Raw genomic sequence first — 22,155 nt, 5'->3', positions numbered from 1 at the left:
CTTCCAAGCCTGGGCTGCCCCACTGAAAGTCATCTCTACCATATCGCAGTAATACTCTTACTGCTTACGTCTTGGGACCCAAGTGGGATGTTCGCGCGCCCAGCAAAGAGTTGCCCTGCTTTGCAACGCCCTCCCTCTGCGTGGCGCTTCTCGTCCGTGTCGGACCCCGGTGGCGGATCGCCGCGCAACAGATATCTATTATTACGATTCTACAGCTGCTCCCGAGATCGACCTCTCTAAAACCATTGGCATCTGCCAGGGGAAATGTTAATACAGAGGATGCGTTGGCGTGCTTCTACCGCGGCGGCTAGTCTCTGGGAGTCTGAGATGGGCCAGAATCGCCGTGCAAGCTAATATTAAACTGATCATGGCCGACTGGCCAAGCAAATTGTGAGTGCATTGGCACATACTCTAGAGTAGATAGTCGTAATCTTTACTACTATGTCAGGTCGCCCCCTGCCAAGTTGACTCTGATTCGAGACTGTTTGACTCTTAGATTCCTGTCAGTGCTCAACGGGCCAATCCACAGGGTGGGATCGTAGGGAATCTGAATGCGGAAATCAAAAAAAGGGTCTTTCCCCAGATAAAAGATTCCCCCAGATGTTTCCCCAGTTACTCCTTTTTTTCCCCTGGTATTCTCGATACTACTTCACCTTCGTATTCTCTTTTTGTCGCGAACCACCTAGCCTCAAAAACCAGAGTGCCAAGTGGATCAGATTCTCATCACCCTGTCTTGGCCTGCTCAACACCGCCCAATTCTGGGCCAGATAATCCCCCAAGCTCAAGACAGAATGACGACGCGGCAGATCTCGAGGCTGTCTAGCGCACGAACATGACGGGCGACAATGGCTGGGCGGTAGATCGAGGTATTTTATGGGTAGGAGATTTAGGTCTTATAGGGCGAGGAGACGACATAACAGCAAGACAACACGGTATCTCGCCAGTGCACACAATCATATATAGTACATGTACCATCGGAAATTCCGTACATATTTCAGATTTCCCCCTTCCCAAGAAACGCCAATGCAATGAGGATGACACGGTAGATAGCTGGGACAAAACAAGAGACACGTTGATCCTCTCTCTTCACGGCACCACCTCGATGCCAATCGACCGTGCCTGCGCGATAACACTCTTACACAACCCCTGCAGGCTCAACCCGGAGAGCCGGAGCTCAGAATGCTTGATCTTGGCGATCTCGTAGACGTGTTTCAAGGATACCTGGCCGATGACATCCTTCCCCGGGTTCTCCGCTCCGCGCAGCCGGTTCTTCCGGTGCTCAACGCCTGCCGCCTGCAGGAGCAGCCACGATGTATTGGGAGTGCGTAGGTCGAAGATGAAGGACCGGTCCGGACGGACAGTGACTCGTGCGGGAATCGGCACTCCGGTGTTGATGTGTGCGGTGCGGGCGTTGAACTCCTGCCGTGGACGGTAGCTAGTCAGCAAAACACATCTTCAACGATCGTAGGAAAGCCAATCCAGATGGATGCGAACGAGGGAAAAAACGCACCTTGCAAAAGTCCATACTCTTCACACCTTTACTACCCAGTGCAGGACCGACTGGAGGACTGGGGCTGGCCTGGCCAGCGCCCACGATTAGCTTGACGATCTGGTCCTTCTGGATTGCCTTGCGAGCCATGGCTGGTTGAACGGAGCAGCGACTCTGCTAGATGGTCTGTCGTCGTTGCAGAAGCTCCGCCACCTGAGAAGAGTCGAGGAGAGAAACGGGGGCAGCTCGTGTCGCGCAAAGAGGTGACAAGAGACTCGCTGATATCGCCGGGTCTCGAAGATTTTCTTCCCGCGCGGTAGATATTACTTAGTTGGAGGACGGACAACGGGCGAAGCCGCCACTACCAACGCGCAAGCGAAAAAGAGCCCCAACAGTGAGCTCAGTATATTATATGATGCAATACTCTTTCCCAAATCGATTGTTGGCGACAACGATAGAAAGCTGAGAAAGTAGTCGAAATATAACTTATTTTAGCTAATTGTTTTTTAGTTTTCTCGTCGGAAGATAAATAGTTACCACCTCCAGCGTCTTCCTGCGCTGCCTCAGGAAACTAAACCGTCTCGTCACCGCAAGCAGCACAACTTGAAGCAGCCAAGCGTCATTCCCCCCCGGATCAAACTCGGTCCCGCCGTTCTCCTTCCCACTGCTTGTTCACCATCCTCGATCTCCCCTCTTAGACCTTAACAAACTCCATAACAGCATACATACATAACCCATCATGAACTGGTTGAAGCAGACGTATGTTCTTCCGCCCAGTCCGCATCCCCCCCTCTGTGCATCGCTGACGTCTGCGAGATTAGCGTTGCCAACGTCGCAGGCACCCGGGAGCCCATCTATGGCCCCAGTGCCATCCAGTCGGTCACGCAGCAGGCGCAGGAGGTCCCTTTTAGGGAACTGATCAAGGACGACCTCAAATGGCGAGCCTACCAGCACACCAATGTCGAGACGCAGACTTTCTACATCATGGCCGACAACGGCGTATTGGCCATGGTCCAAGTCATCTATAGCAACGTTGCGTAAGGCACATCTACTTATCAGCGCGTACGACGCTGGTCAACGGAAGTACAAGAGTCAGACTGGCTGATCTTTTTTTTTCTTTTCGTATCGACTGCAGAGGCATCCACACCACGTGCCAGTTCAATTCCAAGATCTTTGCGACCAACGGCGATGCCCCCCACATCTGGCATTCCGATGGCCTGCACAACCATCTCTTCGATGAGAGCATGCTCTCCTTCGGGGCCGACAACCTGGCTCTCACCTTGAACGAGGCTGGGGATTCCTACACCATCAAGTCTGCTGTCAACGAGGACAGCTTGGTCAACATCACCTTTACCCGGACTGCTCCCGGCTTCCTGGTTGGAAAGGATGGAACTTCGTACTTCGGCACAGACCACAAGCACCCATGGGGATCCATGCATCATTCCTTCTGGCCCCGCTGCAAGGTGGAAGGAACCATCACCACCAAGGAGAAGACCTACGACGTGACCGGCCGCGGTCTCTTCATCCACGCTTTGCAGGGAATGAAGCCTCACCATGCTGGTAAGTCTCCGTTCCTGTTGACGTTGTGGAGTGGGGAATTGACGTCGATAATCAAGCTGCGAAATGGAACTTTGTCAACTTCCAGACCCCAACGTACTCCGCTGTCATGATGGAGTTCACCACCCCGCGTTCGTATGGCTCCACTGTCGTCAACGTTGGAGGCGTAGTGAAGGATGGCGAGATCATCTGCGCGGGCGCCACCAATACTGCGAAGCACATCGAGGTCAGCCAAGACACGGAAAATGACTGGCCCGAGCCGAAGACGGCCAGGTTCGTCTGGGATGGCAAGACCAAGGACGACAAGCCTTTCCATGCGGAGGTTGAAGGCTCCTTGGGCACCAGACTGGATCGTGTCGATGTCATGGCTGAGGTGCCGGGTTTCATCAAGGCCATTGCAGGCAGTGTTGCTGGAACCAAGCCATACATCTACCAAGTAAGTTGATGCATTATCAACAGCCTTCTTTCTCATTTTTACTAACCTTGTATTAGTATGCCTCTCGGGATGAGCTTTCCCTGAAGGTCAAAGCTGGTGACGAGGAGATCACCGAGCCCGGTACTCTGTTCATGGAGGCCACCTTCATTTCGTGAAAGATATAATAGATGACCGTGGATTATCCCTCGTTTCAGGGATCCACAATGACACTTGATGGCGTTCTGAGTGCGTCCTTTCTGATGAGCCGACGAGCCACTATACTCGCTCTTTTTTTTTTCTGGTTGGGGAAACCGAATCATCTCTCTTTGGGAAAGAGGGGCTGCTAGAGATCATTAAGAATGTTTAATATTCGCCTTCTTTTTCCCTTTTTACTTATTTATCTGTTTATCCGTTTGATGGAAATATTTTACGCATGGCTATAAACTGGTTGCAGGTTGGACTATCGTACCAAGCCAAATATGCAGTTGACGTTCGCTGGGGATATACGAGAGTACCTTGCATGGGGTCCTCGCTAATAGAATATACGATTAGCTATTCAATGGCACATGGCAAGTTTGAGAATATCTGGATCATGGACGTTCGATAAGCAGCAGTAGGATGCAGACGGCTTTCCATTATCTGTACAGGGCCGTCGATGGCCATCTCATCTCCCGTAGTGATCAATGGGGCATGATTTCTGTTATAAGTATTCTCTCTCTGCTCATAAACCAATCACCACAGAACCGCCTCGAAGCACCATACCTACAAAGAAGCTCGCAGGGGAAAAAAAATTGAAAGAGAAATGGGGGGATACGAAATGTTATCACAACCCCCCGAGGAGAAAAAACAAAAAAAAGGGCAACTCGAAAAAAAAAAGAACAAAAAGTTATGACAAGAGTGGGATTCGAACCCACGCCAGCTTACGCTGATCAGGAACTTAACTGAGAAGTTATTATTAAGGTGAACCTTAACCTGACGCCTTGGACCAACTCGGCCATCTTGCCTGTTTGTTGATGTAAGCAGGTGAAGTTGTGTTTTATCAATGCCATCAAGTATCCTGTAGGTAGGTAGGTGGGGTTTAGTAGAAGAGCAATTTATAAACTAGTGATAAAGTATTGAGATCTGTCGACTTCGGACTTGGTTGCATAATTGCTATTAATGTCATTCTCGCTTTTTTCTCCCGACTTACTGTCGCTTATTCTCTCTCTCTTTTCTTACCCGGAGAGATAATCGATTGATTGGCAATGGCATATAGATACTACTACTGAAAAGGCCCTATTCTGAAGATGGTCGTACATAATTCAGAGGTGACATATAACCTGACAACCTGTATTTTTATCTATTGATAACCGCTAATAAGTAGTAGCGTGGGATCCAAAAGTAACGACTTGCTCGACTCTATGTGCTTATCTTCCCTGTCTATTACCTACCCCTCGAGCTCCCTTCGAAGCATATATCTTAACTAAAAATCCCTAAACAGACAAGTTTCTTCTCGTGAAACTTGCATGCTAACACGGAAACCTTCCAGGGCGGATTCAAACAGGAGATATATCGGTTCGAGTTTCGACTCGCCATGTACTTACCCTGAGCCATGCTCCGCCCGGTGTCCTGCTGGTGAAAAGTCCCATTATCCATCAACCACCATCAGCAAGGCTCATCATGAGCGATTTTCTTCCAGTTCCGACAGTGAGACGAGCAGGCGCTGATACCATCTGTATTAGGCTGCACTTCGCCTTGTCTTAAAGGATACCCATCCAAACCCTTACTTTGGAATCGATCCCGTCAACATAACAGTAGGACATGGGAGCACTAGAGTCCTGTATCACATGTCTACAAGCATGTAATAGGAACATTATCTCTCCAGACATCCATTTTCCAATTCTCCCTGTCTCTACCGCTGAGCTAGAGTGAGTATGTATGGTGGCGATAAGTTAACTACAGAACTCGTATCTAATGCTATTAACTGAGGACTCACATAACATCGCATGGTGTTTTCAAAAGCTGTTGCGACACGATAATTATCCCTATTCGCGTACATTATATCTATTACCTTGACTTCCAGTCCGCCCGGCAATATACAGACACATATGTAGTTAATTGCTCTCTCTTGGTTATTTAGCGACTAACTAAACCCCACGTCCGAACTTCTAAGTATCTACCCCACACATAGGAAAAAAATTACGTGAACGGAACCACTGGACCCAAAAAATAATTCAGTCTTGACAAGAGTGGGATTCGAACCCACGCCTGCATACACAGATCAGGAACTTATTGAAAGTTGTTATTAAGGTAGACCTTAACCTGACGCCTTGGACCAACTCGGCCATCTTGCCATTTGGATGTCACTCAATTCGGGCGAGTGATTTAACAACAGCAGCAAGTAGTGGAAGTAGGAGAGTAGGAACGAACTTGGGTCTAACTTGCTTACGAGCTCTATTTTTCGGAGTAATGGTTATAGTCAAGGAGGGACTATTTGCTGTGCAAGATTAGGAGAGTATATATTTTATTATCCTCAAGTGGTAAGTAAATGGTTAATAGCTGCCCATACTTAGAGATATATATCTTGCGAGCGATGGATGGGAACTAAATATATAAATAACTGTTTCGTGTCTTGAAATAATCACCGAACTCCTCTACTTCGCCCCTGATCAACCCTACATCTCTAGGCAGGTTGTCATATCCTACCTAACGAGTGGAATCGTACAGGAAGAGAGATCTTTCGTGACACCCAATAACGGACCCCGGATCAAAATTAAAAATTCTAGTAGATCGGTCGTGAGATATCCTCAGCACTCCTCTTCAATTACATCCGTCAACAGGTCTCTCGCTCTCGTGTCTCTCCTTTCAAATGCTCTACCGAACATTCGCGGCAACACTCTCACCGAGTACGCATGATCGTCCGCAAACACCGGCCCATCGAGCCGTCTCCGCCTGCACATCTCGACTGCCTGACGCAGGAGATCCGTCCCGATGCCTCTGTGGCGGTAGCTGGTCTTCACAGTCCATGCACGGATGACACCCGTCAGGCGTGCCGAGCTGCTGTGACTGGAACGACGGCGATGGCCGCGTGTAAACCCAGTGGCGGAGGGAGTACCGGTCATGAAGGCACGGGTGCGAGCAATGCGGAATACGAGAGCGCCCACAACTCTGGAATCATACTTTGCGACAAGAATGTCGTCCTCGGGAAGGGATTTACTACTGCTGTTGTTGGAACTTGGAGGATGGCGTGCTCGGTGGGGTTGTATGAGCCATGCTCGTGTTTCAGACTGCGTTGCAAGATACGCGTATTCGCGACTCACGTATGTCAGGGCAAAGACAGCAGATAGGATGCACACCGTATAACCGAAGGCTCCTAAGACAGTATTGTACGGTTTTCGGAAGAGCAATCGGGCAGCGATCGCATGGGCGAGGAGGGCCAGGCAGAGAACGACCGGGTGCAGAAAGAGAGATCGGATAGCGATGAAGCGTTGCTCCAGAACGCTGGCCGCAATGAGACGGAGTGCATCTGTCTTTTCGTCTTCGGTCCCGGCAGTCTGAATCGAGTAACGAGAAGAAGAGAAACGTCGAGCGCCTGGCTCTATTGATGGAATGTCGGGGGTATCTCTTGAAATGAAGAACGGCGAGGGAGACGGCAGAGATTGGCTGGGAATCGACACGACCGGGCAGAGTGCGTCGGGAGTATTGGCGAGGGAGGGAGGAGTAGATGAGTGGTAGAGATCCTCGCGGGAAGAGATCTGGAGATTTGCACGGAGGGATGAGAGGAAGGCTATAATTCCCAGAAATCAGTTTGGTGTTCAGTATCTGCTGCTTCAGTTGGTGATCCGATCTATAGTTTGGATAGATGGATCTATGTCAACAAAAAGAAAAGTGACCCATGTCGTGCCATGTGATTGGATATGGAACTGTTACTTCTACATACTCCCCAAACACCCCGAGAACAGAAAGGAACCTAGGAGATACCTAAGGGAATATGGAACGCGGGGATACGGTCTCCCAAGTTGGTCTCTCTCAGAAGCTTGCTGGAGGTCTGATATAACGAAGCTGCGGGGGACGGAGAAGAGGCGGAGAGAGCACCGGGACGCCCGTCATGGAGCCGCGGGCGGTCCATGGACTAGCAATTCGTGCCAAGGCGAACAATGAGCCTCGGCGAGAAGGTTGTTGTTGTTGTTATTGTTGTTGTTGTTCAAGGGGGAATCCAGGAAGAAAGATAGCATCAGGCATAATCCAGACACATCGGATGGGAAAAGGGAAAAGGGAAAAGGAATACGGGAAGCAACGGGGGAGATATAGGAGCAGAAGGCACAGAAGAGGATGCCTGCGAAAAGACCCTCCGGGGGATTGATCGATATTACGGGCGCAAAAAAAGCATACACAATCAGTTCCGCAGGCCATGATGAAAGATCGTCGTGTGCGGATTGGTTCGTGCAGCGCCAAGGCCGCCCTTATCGCGGACGAGGACAAGTGAGACGACCAGATGACGCGCCGGCCAGTGTCAGGATAGCTGATGCCGGGTTGAAGATCAGTGGAATGGAATCAGTTTGCATTCAGTTGACCCGGGACGCCCACGGGGAATTCGAAAACGCTAGCTTATAACACATCTACCTAGACTAGAACAAACAATATTTAGAACAGAAAGAAACTATAACCGAACCTATCAGAAAACGGCAGTCACAGCAGTAGTACAAGGGAATCATAACAATATAAAGGACAGGAAACAGCCACCGGGGACCTGCATCCAAGCGACTTGGGGTATATCCTTAAGTTAACATGTCGGAGGGTTCCGGCCGTCCAACTGTCTGATTCCGATGGGAATCTATTGAAGCAACCGACACCAACCGCCAGGACGCCGCGGAAAACAAAATAAAAACAATAATGGCTGGCCGTAGCCGTACAAACGAAACCAGTCTTCAACCAATCATGCGTCTACCATCAGCTGTTCTCCCTCATCCAACAGTTTCGTCACCTTGGCCAGATTCGACACCATCTTCTTGCCATGGCTGACCAGAAGCAGCTTCTCCGCGTTGGCTGGCAGCCCCAGGTACGTAGGCGGCTCACGCTCAGGCAGTCGGTTGACCCATTCCGTGAATTCACGGATGCTAGTACCTCCCGGGAGCGTTAGGCTCTCATCATTCTCAACACCCGATACGAGCTTGTAGTCGTCCTCGAAGGCGGCCGCAGTGAGGAAATTGTTAACCAGGGACTCCAACTGGCTGAAGTCGCCGGCATCATCGATCTTACCGCCGTAAGTCTCGGTCACAAGGGTGCGAATAAGATCCCAGGGAAGCTTCTGAGGCGCAACATTGGAACGTCCTTGAGCGACGGAATCAACCCAGGCATCGATAATGAATGCAGAGCATTCATACTGTAACAAAAGAGTTAGCTAAAACCTCTGACAGTCCCTTTGGAAAATACTTACATCACTGTCATTGAACTCCCAGAGGCCCTTCCATCCCAGACTCGGTGCGTAGCGTAGCCGCTCCTGGACCACAGCGTGCAAGAAACAAAGCAGGAGATACACACGTGCCTTTTCCACCGGAGGCTTGCTGGCCCGCAGCGACAGGGACGAAAGCGAATCTCTCATGTTGGCTCGGATACCGGCAGGCTGCTCGTACATCAGCACGCGCGAGGCCCGGATCAGGTTGACCGGAATCTTCGGGCTGGACTCCATAGAAAGGAAGAGTCGGAAGTCCTTATGAGGCTTGAGCGAGTCCAAACGCTTCTCAAGGCTTTGAAGCCATGACGGTGCGAGGTGGACGTTCTTGACAAGTACCCATGTACCGGCTGCTGCTGCGTTGCTGATGGCTTTGTCGGCGCTCTCAAGACCCTCGTTCGAACCCATGGCAATGTTTGCGCAGGTGGCTTGCACACGTTCAACAAGACCCTCAACCTTGTAACTGGCATCAAAGCCAGGGCTCGAACTGAGAGCAATAGGTGCCGTGGCGGTGACTTGCTCGACCACCTCCTTGAGGTCACTGTTCCCTTCAAAGAATTCGCGACCAAAGACGGCGGCTATGAAACGTTCCGCTGTTGGGACGAAACGGTCCAGTCGACAGAGTTTCACAAGCAGAAGCGAGAGAAGCTCTTTGTTGAGCTCGTCGGTGTTCTCTGCCCACACGGGCGGGACAAAGTTCTCCGCAAGTTCCTCAGTGAAGAATTTATCCCACTGTTCCGGAGTGATATTCTCAACGTGTGCTTTAAATAGAGACATGTTTGAAACTTTGTTCAGAACTTGGTCTCGAAGATCACTGTCTGTGGACAAGTCGACACCTTCCACGCTTTCGTCTAGGATCCGATCGATGATACTCTTGTCCATGGGATAAGGAGCAGCCTGGGAAAGGAGCATGGCCAGACTAATGCGGTCTTTCTGTAGAAGCCCAAGAGAGGTACGCTGGTAGGCAGTGATGAACAGATCACGTAGAATAATCTGGACACGAGCGGTATGATCTTTCTCTTGAGCAAGGCGTGTGTTGCCGTGAAGGACGGAGTTGAAGATGTCCACGAAATACTGAAGAGAGAATTGATAGAAATAGTTGATGTGGTGGAGCTGCTCCAGTACGGCGAATACTGCACTGCAGGACTTTGCGATGATCTGGTACTGCTGTGTAATATTCTCAACCTCTGTCATCACGCCTTCCGTTTCGACCATCTTCTTGGAGATCTCTGCAGCTTCTTTCTTCAGAGTCTCCAGAGTTTCAATGACATTATCGTCATCAAGGATATTGCCGCGGGATTCATTCAGCGCCTGCAGCAAGCGCTTCTCAAGCTGGCGAAGATGGATCTTGAATTCGCCCTGCATCTTGATAAGGTTGGTTCGCCGCTCATCGACATCGGGACGCTCGACCTTCAAGACCTCATTCAGAGACTGTGTCTGCAAACTGCTCTGGGTAACGGTAAAGTTGACAAAGGTAGTCCTGCTGCACACGTCAGGAGGGAAAGAAGCAGACGGGTCCCTTGTAGACAAGAACAGCCTGAACGATGGGGAAAAGTCAATCTCCTGCTTTCCAAGCTGGATGAGGACACGGCCTCCGGTCTTCTGGTACTCCTTGTTCAAGACATGGTTGAGAATTGGATCGAGGTGCTCAGCGTCTTGGATAAGGATCGGATTTCCAAACCGGAGCGCACTCTCAAGCTGCTTAACGAAGGAATCATCCAAGAAGCTTGTGACTGTGAGCTTCCTCTCTTTGCTTTCCTTTTGCAGGAACTCCGTGATACGACCAGAAGGATCAATGATGAGAGGATAGCGGTTGAAACGCTTGAGTATAATGGCATTTTCGGTACAGAGATCATCGACCGGCAGAGAGTGATCTTGCCAGGTCAAGCGTTCATCGGCATTCGAAAGATACTCGGTGATCGGGTTATGAGGCTTGAAACTGATGCCAGACTGCGCCAGCTGGTGAACCCAGTCATCGATCATTGCCTTTCGGAACTGCTGATCGTAGAGACCACCATACGCGAGGAAAGCTGCTGCGATAAGAACGTCTCCAACCAGAGTGTTGATTTGAGTCTCGAAAGATCTACTTCCCTCTTCCCAACGAGTTCTCTCAGACGACAGGCTGTCAAGCAAGCGTACACTCCTGTCGACCTTAAATTGGACCCGAGACATCTCCGCCTTGATGGCTTGAGTCTCGCTGATAAGCGCCGCATATTCAGTCTTGTAAGTTGCGATGCTGTTCTCAAGGTCCTGGATAGTGTTCTCGATGGCCTGAGCTTCCGCCTTGGTCTGGAGAGCCTGCTCCTCAAGCTGGTTGACTTCCTCACGAAGAGGTCCGACGCGGTCAAGAATATCAGAGTAGTTGACCTGAGCTTCCACCCACTGCACGAGAGGACCGCAAGCCTTACTGGCACGGTTCACCCGCTCATAAGTGAACTCCTCCTTCGAGAGGTACTCATTCTGCATCTTGATTCTGTGGCTGCGAGTCATCTGTCGCTCATTGTCGTAATTCACAATGCTAGCGATGAAATCGTCCTTGCGAACAATTCCTTGAATAGTTTTCCAGCTATCCACCTTATGACCAAGCAGAGTGCAGACAGCCTCCAATGCCAGTCTGACACCGGCAGGAGGGTTACCCATGGAACGGACTTCAGTGAGATGCTGTCGTTTGATGTTGCTAACGCTCTTCTGGGCTTCGAGCACCGCAGGCTCTGCTCTGGCCAGGTCGTTCAATACGACCTCTTTCCGGAGCGCGACCTCCTGCTCCTGCTTCTCAAGTGCCGCTTGAATCTCAAGAGAGGCTGATTTACGTTGTTCGGCCTCTCGTTGATCCGCAACCATGCGTTGCAATTTCTCATTTGCTTCGGCATCCTTCTTCTCCAGCTGCTCCTTCTTTTGAGCCAGACTAGCACGCAGGTCTCGTACTTTGTCGACAGTGTCTCTTAACTTCTCCAGACCGACGTTCAAATGCCTCTGCTGCTCTTCCAGATCCTCGCGCTTTTCATTGAACAGCTTGACATATTGAGCAACGAAATCCAGGTAGTGGCGTGGAGTAAGGAAGGTAACCCTGCCCTGTTGTTTCTGCAGACGCTTGTTGAATCTCTGCAGAGAGTAGTGGATGTAAACCATGGAGTTGACAACAGTCTCTCTGTGAGATGCAGGCAGGTTGAGATCTCGGTAAGCAACCGGTATGCTGTCAGGTGCAGTGAAATTAGGCTTGTCCAGGTCAACAGACTGTGTAAGCTCTGTGCCCACTTGGTAGAGCGCTTGATCGGACCAGTCGCCAAACCAGTTGAGGACGCATCTGTTGAACAGCGCAGGACTGGTTGCAGCCTTGGAGCCCAGGCCATCCTCTGGAGGATTCATCGTGAAGACAACGTGCAGGTTTTTAACGATCTGCTGAGTGAACCATTTGTACAGCTCTTCCTGTGAGTCAAGCAACAGACCTTGCTTCTGGGCACCTTCCTTGCAAGCCGTCATGAGCGAAGCAAACTCATCACCTTCGAAAAGACCAGGGACTTCGGCATTGGCAAGCAGCGTGTTCATCCTCTCCAGGAAACCCGAATCAAGAACATTGGATTCGTCCATGATGAAGCAAATCTTTTCGCCCTTACATCCTGCACGACGAAGGACGCTTCTCAAGTCTTCATCGAAGTCCTCTGCAGAATATTTGCCATGGACCTTGATTTGGAACACTTTCAAGCCATTCATCCAGGCGACAAATCGGGACAAGGTTGTCTTTCCACTTCCACTCACTCCAATAAGGATAAGGTGACCCTGAGGTTGCCTGAACACACGATCGATACGTAGCGCGTGCTCCAGCACGTCATTGAAGAGGACCAAAGGAACATCGACTTCTTCTTCACAGAAGGTCTTCAAACGGGCCTTGACAAAGTCACGGAGTTGCTCCTGCTCTACTGGAACGTAGTTCTTGGACAACCAGTTCGAGAATAGGATTGGTCCCTTCAAAGCTTGCTCCTCATCTATGGTTGGGAAGTTGTCGAGTGCGATACGTCTCACGGCATCTTCAGTCCACTTGCGTTCGTCCTCAGCGACAAGACGATCTTGGAAAAGGCGTAGAGCTTCGTGGGCCCAGATCCTGACCAGCCCTTCGACAGAGAGATTTTCCAGTGGCTTGATCGCTTCGTACACACCCCTGACCCATCTTGTAAGCTCACGGGGAGAGTACACGTAGTGAGGTTGGATCTTCGGAGTGAATCGAGATTGGGACTCCAGATAGAATTGCACCATAGCTTTGGTGAGAGAGTCTGAATAGCCACGCAGCATAGGAATGATTTTAAGAATCGCCGAGTTGAAGGTACCATAGATCTGCGTAAGAGAGATTTCTCCGGGGTAATCGACCATGATCAGGGGCGCATGGCGCAGGAATCTTTCACCCAGCGGCGTACGTCCAGCATCAGTTGGTGGGTTACAGGCTCCAACGAACTGGATACGGTCTAAGGTGACCCAGGTCTTGTCCGACGTTCTCCAGAAGCCATTGTGCTCGACCAGTTGTCTCAGGAAGGAGATCGCACGTTGGGTACCATAGCGATCGGGTGCGGGCAAGTTGATTTCATCGCAGAATATCACCAACCAGCGTCCTATCTGATTAGGTGACATGACAACGCCATTCAGTGTCTTCCTGTATTCACAGTATTGCTCGAAAGTCTTGATAAGAAGGTCTGGTGTAGTAGCACTTGAGAAGTTGAGACCGACAACTTCCATATTTGGCAGCTTTCGGAGCGCGGCGAAGAGAGTCATGGTCTTACCCGAACCAGGAGGACCGCAGAGCAACAATGGCTTGTGTTCAGCAAGCCACGAGTAGAGAACGTCCTCATGGCGGACTGTGTCCAGAGTTGGGATGATAACATCCGTTTGAGTGATAGAGTGCGTGTTAATCTCGACGGAGGGAACCTGGGATTGCCAGGTAGTCCACTCAGCCTTTGGCAGCGTGACATCGTAGTCGATGAGGGAAGAGACTTCTCCAAGCGGCGGCGGATCGATAGTTGAGAAGGCCGTCACGTATTCCCCAAAAGCTTTCCGGTCACCCAAAGGACAGTCACCAGTCAAAGACCACACAAGCGCAAGGAGAAGCTTCTTGGAAACGTAAGACTCGATCTGTTCAGGGTCAAGCGGGAAGTCCACGTGCTGAATGTTATACTCGAGTATATTCCGACAGGCCTTGTTCAGCAAGCTGAACAAGGTATTAAGAGCCCTGATGTCGGTAAATGTCATGATATGATTATACTTCTTCGCCTCCTCCAGGACTTTCAGAATAAGATCATCGCTCTGGAGGAGTTGTTTGAGGAAGTTGGAGAGCATCTCCTGCGCATCTTGGGTCTTAACGGACGCCTGTCCGGAAGGAACGCTATCATCATCCAAGTCCTCAAACGTCTTGGTCTTGAGGGACTCGATGTAGTTCGTGACCATCATCGACGGGGTAACGGTATCATCGTTGAACCAAACCATACCGCAACGACTGACAGTTGCCAAAGTAGCATATTTCAAAGTCTCGACCTCAAACATGACCCGGACGTTGGGAGGCAAGTTCAGACGCTCACCGTTAGGCAGTGTCAATAATTTATTGTCATCGAGCACACTGTTCAGATTTTCAACCCATTCCGGGTCGACGTCTCCGTCGAAGACGATCCAGTGTCGCTTAGAGTCTTCACCTCGCAAATTATCAACGATCTTTCTCAGTATTCCCGTGAATAGACCATCCGTCCATTCTCTGGTCGTGCTATCCAGGTTACCGTAAAGTGCTTCTTTAGACATCACTTTAGAGTCGATAACATGGCACACACCTTCAACGCTTTCCACGCGCTGGAGTGCCTGAAGGAGGACTTTCCAGGCAGCAGATTTGCCTGTTCCAGACCCGCCGACCATCATGACACCGTGGTGGATACTCTGAATTTGGTAGAGCTGAAGCACCTTAGTAATCCACGTGTCGCTGTCGACATAGTGATGCTCTCGAGCGATATCTCGGATAGCCTGCTTGAGCTTCTCGTAGTTGGCCGGCACATACTCCACACCGGGAAAGTCTTCCATCTGGATGTTCAACATCGTATCCACGTCCTCGCGAATCAATTTTGGTGCGATTGTCTCCCGTATACTTTGGACAATGATCTGTGGTTCGATCACCTCATCGGGCCCAAGTTCGCCATTAGAATTAGCGAGACGAGCACGTTTCAGGCCACCGGAACTGACGAGGACACTCTTTAGCGCTCGCAGACCGAAGTCATAATGGGCTTGTTTCGTCAACTGTAAAGAACAATGATCGAAGAAAGGAACGGTCTGCTTGGACAACGGCTTTGCTTGCTTGAAACCTTGAGAAAAGAGCATGACCTCAGCAATAAGCTCTTTGTCAGGCTTGGACATGGCCACACTTCGGAAGAGCTTCTTGAGGTTATCAGGCAGATTGGATCGTCCCGCGTATCCGGGATTCATCGTAATGAAAATACCGGTGTTTGGGTTGACTCGCAGGCGTCGACCGACTAATTCAATTTGGGCTTTCTCGTCATCGCTTCCCTTCTTCAGTCCAATCTGGATATTCTGGATTTGCTGTGAGACAGCCGACAAAATTCTCTCTTCCAGACGGTTGAACTCATCGAAACAGCCCCAGGCTCCGACCTGGCAAATACCAAGGAAGATACGACCCATGGCCTGGAAGTCGAAAGTGTCATCACAGCAGAAGACAAGGGTGAAACGACCAAGTTGTAGACCCAAAGCTTTGACGGATTCTGTCTTTCCAGTACCTGCTGGGCCGTAAGGAGAACCACCCAGTCTCTGGCAGAGAGCTTGAGTAAGAGTAAGGAAACAGCGGTCAGTCAGAGGAGTCCGGACAAGGCGTTCAGGGACACCTAGATACTCGAATCCGTAGTCCAGCTTGGCGTTTGCCATATGTACATGCAACCGTTGCAAGAAGTCACCCTCATTCTTGTACACATAGCGCATCTGAAGCAACCACAAGTAGTGAGTAGGGCTAGTAGCGTTGAACTTTATCAGCTTCGAGATGGCATCTCGTTGGTGAACGAACTCCGTTATCATGTGTTCGCACTTCTTCCTGGTGATCTGATCGAGCTCTCCAAGAACGATGGCCGCAAGTAATTCTAGAACCCTGACCTCTGCGTCATACAATGCCTGAAGACCGGTGCCTTCGTTCTCCAAGGCCTTTTGTACCGAGTCTGTCCAGACGGCTTGACTAGCAAGAACCACGATCTGCGCAGGATAGTTCGCAAGGTAGTCACTGAACGCAGTTCGATCGATCTCCGCCGCATTGTAAATCGACTCGAATTGTTCAACTGCTTCTGAAAGCAGCTCGGCCAAGGTCAACTTCATATTGTTGTCAAGAGCAGTAAGCCAATCGTTGATCCTAGGCGTCTTGACAAGGTTGACTTCCTTCTTCAGTCTAACTTCTTCGCCTTCCTTCGAGGTGAAGCCAACGATGTTGTTATCATCGTCCATCAGGAGACCTGACAACCCAGCAAACATCTTCTTGAAATGCTTGGCCACGCGAAGTGTATCATTGCTATTACCAATAATCTCAAGCAGGTCCTCGTCTCCGACGAAATAGAAGCGAGGGAAAGAGACACGTTCTCGCTCTAGATATTCACCAAGAGCCTTTTGAATCTTGTTCAGCAGCTCTGCCAGTCTCTCCAAAGACTTCTGAACACCATTGATAGCGAGGACATCTAAGACGAATGGAGACTTGTAGACCTTCTTCATGACAGCAAAGAATTCAGAGTTAATGTTCTGGAAACGACCGGATTCCAGAGGAAGGAGATGCTTGATATCAGCGTTACCCGTGAAGACACCTTCGAGATACACCCATTGTCGCTGGACGTCGATCCAGACATCGAAGAGAACGTGAACTCTGTTCAACTTGTCTTCCCAAGCAGTAGCCTCTTCCTCGAACTCTTTGTAGTAAGGCGAGTGTCTCATTGCCTGAAGAGAGTTCAGGTTTTCACTGCACTTCGCGAATAGATCATCGAAGCCGCGGATAAGACGGCACTTATTCTGGTAGTTGACAAGGTCCAGGGAATAGTTCTGCCAGGTTTCACGAACTTGCTTCAAGAACTCTTCCAGGGCCATCTCACCCTGAGCCTGGGCGATGATATCACGGATGACTGTCTCACTCGACACAAGCTGCAGATCCCAGACATCTCCAAGCGTCAGCGACACCGGAGAGAATCTCTTACCTGGTCTCAGAGCTTTGAAGATCTTCTGCCAGTGTCTCTCTTTTACCGCTTCCGATTTCATGTCAGAGAGCAAGGGGTTGACCTTTAAGAGTTGTCGCAAAACGTTTTGGATATGCTCGAACGCGGCATACTGACGCATCCTGCTGGGCATTTCTTTCGTCATCTTGATCAAGCCATCGAGGGATTGACGAAGTTTCCTTGGCTGGACACTGGTCCAGAGCATGTCTCGAAGTTCGTTCAGACTCTTCCATATCGTTGATAGGGCTGCCCAGACAGACATGAAATCCTGGACTTCTTCCAATATAGCCGGCAGTGCGGATTCTGCACTAGCCGGAATATCAAGGGCCTCCTTGGCCTTCGACACCATCTCGAATTCAGACTGAAGCCCCTCCAAGCGTGATTGGAACGAGCTAAGGGTCCGAGACGCTTCCTCGGGAGGTATTGTTCCTGAGACTGGTTTCTCATCGTTCCACTGCGCGATAGCTTCGGTGATCTTATCGCCAATCACCTTGTCTTCGGCGATGATCTTGGCGCGCAGACCCTCTGTTTGATCCTGGACAATCTTACTCTTGCGTGCAAGAAGCTCATTCAGAGCCGCCCACTCGCCATCGACATTCTCAACGTGAAGCCAGTCGCTTGGGAATTGATAACGTTGGCGGGCAAGAGTGGTCTGACCTTGCTTGAAAAGATCAACCTCAGGTTCCCAGACCTTCGCCTTACGTCTACATTGCTGGACAATGGTGATGAAGGAAACCGCATGCGCGGTGGAGGATGCCTCGAGAGTCTGGCCCTCCAGATCTCTTCGTGCAGCAGCAATTTCGGAATGGACTTCCCTCATCCGACCACCAAGCTTGGAACCGAACTTGAGGAGGATTTCATGCTGCCACTGATCGTACTTCGCGTTGACGCGGGTCTGGACTTGCTCATAATCGATCTTGATGTTTCCAAAAGATCGAGCAACTTCGGAGGTATCGAAAGTCGCACGGCTCTTTCGGATTTCCTGAAGGAGCTGCAGCCACTGAGAGAGATCATCTCCCAGAATATCATATACCTGCGCAGATTGGAGATCCCAAAGGGACTGGAATTGCAGCCATTTATCCACGTACTCAGATATTTCTTGTAGCCTAGACTCCACGGCATTGTAAACTTCCGTCAATTCATCAGTGCAGTATTGTGGGAGTTCCACGAAGTGAGTTTCTGAAGGTTGAGGCTTCTCCACGTCAATTGAGATCTGGTAACGGGAGGACTTGATCTTCTCGAGGTTGCAAATGACGCCTAGCCACTGATGGAAGTGCGCAAACCAGCTTGCCCTTGCAAATTGCAAAGGAGGGTCGAGGTGGAGCACTTGGTTGCGCATTGATATCTCATGGATCAAATTGGGGAATGCAATGTTATAAACCTCTGCCTCGGGTTCATCAGGAGAAGGTTGAACCTGGAACGAGATCTTCTTGCTAGGCCGCTCTTCTTTCGCTTCCTGGAAGGACGAGATCCACTCACGGATGGCTCGACGAAGCCGCTCGCGAAGGATCGACTGAATCTTGTTATTTAAATCCGTAACCCAGTACCCCAGATTTACGTAGTTTTCCAGGTTGAGCTTGTCAACAGCCACCTGGATAACATCCAGACGCTGCTTGAAAGCTGTGGCATCATAGGGACACGTCTTGATCTCAAGAATGGCCTTCTGGATGTTTTCATTGATGGAGGTTAATGTCGCGGTCTTCGACTGCAGCACGGAGGCAGAAACGGCAAATTCTCGGACGAACTGGACATGCTTGCTCTCGCCGCGCGCTGGCACAGAGGGATCAATAGCGCCATTGGCCAAGGTTGACTGCTTGACATGTAACTCATATGAGTGAACGAAGGACTCCCATCTGAGTGGTATACCTTTGGTGATCATGGCTTGTGCATCGTTCTGGTATCCGCTGAGCAAAATAGCCACTTCAGTCATCGAGGAGATGGCACGATACGTCTGCAATAGAGTCCGCACGCTCTCCATCAAGCTGATGGCGTAAGGGTACACGCGTTTGGCCTCTTTGGATATGTTGCTGACTGCATGCGGGACCTGGAAATTCAGCCAGATCAGGTTCCTTACTTCCTTGAATAGAGCAATTATCTGGGCGTCGAAATTGACATTCAGCTCCAAAGAGTTTCCGGCGGCACGGTTGCGATTAATGTTGAAAAGCCGACCTGATATCGTAATGTGTCGCCTTTGTACGTCGTGCAACCATGACTCGAACACGGGTCTCGTGTCAAGCTTCTTCCGAAACATATTACTCTCAGCTTGGAGTTTCTGGCCTTCAGAATGCAGATGCCAGTCTTCTCCGAGAACGTCTTCCACTTTCCGCATGTAGCCGTTGAGCTGCCTCTCGATTTGACGCGCCCAGACAATTGCTCCCGACACGGGGGGCAGATCGCGCAACTGGGCCATCGCATGGGCTTCCGAATGGCCATACTGCTGTTTGAACCGTTCGTGCAGCATCAATATGTCATGCTTGACATTGTCGATGAGCTGGGTCTGGTATTCACCAATGGCACCGCGGATCTTCGGCCGGACTAGGAGGGCGTTGAACTTCGAGAAAACGCGGAACATCTCATTAGCGTTCTTAGCTGTGGCAAGACGGTCTCTGAGTCGAGCAATGATGGAGTTCTCCACACGGGAGGTACGCTCATTGTAAGAAATCTCGGCTTGAATCCAGATCTGAGTGCCCAGGTCGGACACATCAAGTACGTCAACATCCTTCAATGCAGCATAGGCTTGAGACACTTCTTCAACAGCGTCGACATCTCCAATTTCTTCAACAATCACAGCACCGTCCGAGCCGGGGCCACTAGCGACCCCATCTGATGATGATTTGGGCCCGAGGACGTTCACGATCGTTCGCTGCAACTGTTCATGGTTGACCCTGAAGGTGTTTATATACTTCAATCGCTCCTGGGTTTTGAGGTGCCTTGGGGTGATCTTGATAGGGATAAACTTCTCATTCCTACGCCTGGTCGCATCACGGGCGACGTTGGTAAATTCCTTCGAGTTCTCATCCCAAGTACGCCAGATAGCACCGGCAGTCTTCATCAACGAACGGAATTCACGATAGTCCAGATGCATTATCGTCCGGCCATGAAGTAACTGATGAATCTGGGAGTCCAGGTCGCCAGAGATAGCCTCGACGAGAGCAAGAGCTCGTTTGATGGGGTACGGGCATATCTTCAGCTTTTTGTTCAGGTGATTGAAGATCAAGCCCAAAGACTCTTGTACCTTCTGCAAAGAGGTCGCAGACAGAAGCTCATCGAGCGGGAAGTCTCGCATGAGCTGGTTGTACTTCTGAACCATGTCAGTAGCCTCCCGGAGTCCGGTATCCGCAACGAAACTAAGTGTCGCTTGATATCGCTTCGCGTGTCGCAGAATATCCATAGTCAACTGGACGCCATCTCCGCGCAACTGGTTCTCGATACCCTCCAGAGCAGTTTCCATAGATAGCCAGAAGTTGATCTCCTGTGCTGCTGAGCCACTGTCAGCGTCGCGGGACATCTTCGTGATCGCCTGAATAGACTTGATCCACCCATTCACGGTGTTTTGGATGCTGTTTAGAACCGTGCTGCTCTCCAGCGCAGCTGGTGGGACCAGGTCGACCGAAGGCTTTACACCCCGTGCTTCCGCTTCGTCCAGAGCAGCCTGGACGATCTCGTGCAGTGGAAGATTGAGAGTCGGAATCTCCACATTCTGTTGCAGGTGCAGGAGACTGAGCTCCAGCTCTGCGAACCGCTTCTTTGTTCCTGGAACACCGGTTTTCGCCTCTGTATCCGTCCTCGTTTTGGCGCCGTTTGCCAGGTCGTGATTCCGAGTATACGCCTCAAAGTATGGACCGAGGGCATTGTGGAGAAGAGAGTGCAAAACCTCATACGGGGAGATAGTCGCGCTTTGTTGCGACTCTGCATTGCTGAGAGAGGCGATACCGGGAAGATTAAGGACTTGGATCTGAGAAGGTATGGGGACGTTGGGGTCGATCGCAACAGGGCGCTTGATAAAGGCCACAGATGCGACGGTGGTAGATGAAAACGAGAGTTCGGATGACAGACTATACACGTATTGTGCTGGCGCCGCTATGACATCCTATTAGCTGTAACGAACAGATATATTCCAGAGCTTTGCCAGACACTTACGTGATCCCTCATCCGTGCCGTTCGTCTCCTCCGCTGCTACAAGATCCTTCTGCACATAGAGAGCCACCTGCGACTCGGACGCGAAACGCGTACATCTCTGCACGGTCTCCGAGTATTTGGCTTTGCACAGCAAGCTCCCAGCGCTTTCTAGATCCGTTCTCGAAGCCCCCAGAGTTACCTGAAGAACATCCGTCAAGTATCGTACAATGATCGCAGGATCCGCCAAAGCCACCTGGTTTGGCGCGGCGAGCCCGTTCGTCACCCCCGCGGAGGCAACCTCCATGACTAGGAATTTATGGACGAGTATACGCCGAAATCATGGAGAATCCACGCGGATCACTTTTCTGGAAGGCGTGGTGTTTATCGACCGGGAGCGCGGCGGTCGTAGATGCGTATTCCGCTATTTCTAGGGGACAGAAGAGGTAAATGGAAGGAGCGGGAGTGGTGATGGTGGTAAATTAATGAATCGGAGGCGACGATGGACTGGAGAAAGACAGGCCAGATCATGAACAATAATGCCTGTTGTCCGTTGATCTCTCGCCCGTCAATGCTGCGGGACGCGGCAGGCGTGTCAACCACAATCACGGGACTGGAAGGCGGTGGGACTCAGGGGGCCGCGCTAGTCTAGATGTGGGTGAACTATCACGTGATCTCGGGACTCACCGCGAAATGCTGAGGCTCACGTGATGCTCAACCATGGCTCCGCGCGGGTTCCTGAACCGTTCCAGCCAAAAGGCGTCTTTTAGCCCGTACTTAGATACTTAGGTGGGACAGACGATCCTCCATCTCCATATTAACGATGACCACCGGAGAAAACGATGTAATAACTAGGTGGGAGGATGAAATCTGCTTGTATTTTCTCTGAACTACCTGATAACCGTAAATAACGGCAATATCAACGAATCAT

At 50.6% G+C, this 22,155-nt stretch overlaps 4 protein-coding genes and 2 non-coding genes across 6 annotated transcripts; 1 reads left to right on the top strand and 5 right to left on the bottom strand.

The window, feature by feature from the left end:
- Positions 1–928: 928 nt before the first annotated feature.
- On the bottom strand, positions 929–2,091 carry C8Q69DRAFT_156699 (mitochondrial ribosomal protein L11). The gene is made up of 2 exons (XM_028625604.1): positions 1,511–2,091; positions 929–1,419 (listed from the first exon to the last, which is right to left on the bottom strand). Exons 1-2 carry the CDS (start codon positions 1,637–1,639, stop codon positions 1,087–1,089), a joined length of 462 nt encoding a protein of 153 aa, XP_028487633.1. The 5' UTR covers positions 1,640–2,091; the 3' UTR covers positions 929–1,086.
- C8Q69DRAFT_156693 (oxidative stress survival, Svf1-like protein) lies at positions 1,912–3,897 on the top strand. The gene is made up of 5 exons (XM_028625603.1): positions 1,912–2,248; positions 2,311–2,526; positions 2,625–3,049; positions 3,106–3,482; positions 3,539–3,897. Exons 1-5 carry the CDS (start codon positions 2,229–2,231, stop codon positions 3,635–3,637), a joined length of 1,137 nt encoding a protein of 378 aa, XP_028487632.1. The 5' UTR covers positions 1,912–2,228; the 3' UTR covers positions 3,638–3,897.
- Positions 3,898–4,350: 453 nt separating this feature from the next.
- C8Q69DRAFT_t30 lies at positions 4,351–4,465 on the bottom strand. The gene has a single exon. It is a non-coding gene; the product is annotated as a tRNA-Leu (tRNA).
- Positions 4,466–5,681: 1,216 nt separating this feature from the next.
- Positions 5,682–5,794, bottom strand: C8Q69DRAFT_t29. The gene has a single exon. It is a non-coding gene; the product is annotated as a tRNA-Leu (tRNA).
- A 145-nt stretch (positions 5,795–5,939) lies between these two features.
- C8Q69DRAFT_457410 (hypothetical protein) lies at positions 5,940–7,986 on the bottom strand. Its single transcript, XM_028629899.1, has 2 exons — positions 7,422–7,986; positions 5,940–7,227 (listed from the first exon to the last, which is right to left on the bottom strand). The coding sequence occupies exons 1-2, from the start codon at positions 7,567–7,569 to the stop codon at positions 6,248–6,250; spliced, it is 1,128 nt and encodes a 375-aa protein (XP_028487631.1). The 5' UTR covers positions 7,570–7,986; the 3' UTR covers positions 5,940–6,247.
- A 390-nt stretch (positions 7,987–8,376) lies between these two features.
- C8Q69DRAFT_398793 (dynein heavy chain) lies at positions 8,377–21,531 on the bottom strand (the record flags this gene model as incomplete). The annotated part of the gene is made up of 3 exons (XM_028627819.1): positions 8,377–8,823; positions 8,878–21,188; positions 21,249–21,531. 3 exons carry the CDS (start codon positions 21,529–21,531, stop codon positions 8,377–8,379), a joined length of 13,041 nt encoding a protein of 4,346 aa, XP_028487630.1.
- Positions 21,532–22,155: the final 624 nt, after the last annotated feature.

The sequence above is a fragment of the Paecilomyces variotii genome, assembly GCF_004022145.1.
Source record: "Paecilomyces variotii strain CBS 101075 chromosome Unknown C8Q69scaffold_2, whole genome shotgun sequence".
NCBI lineage: Eukaryota > Fungi > Ascomycota > Eurotiomycetes > Eurotiales > Thermoascaceae > Paecilomyces > Paecilomyces variotii.
The sequence above is the reverse complement of the archived record's forward strand: the minus strand, read 5'-3'. Positions and strand labels throughout refer to the sequence as shown.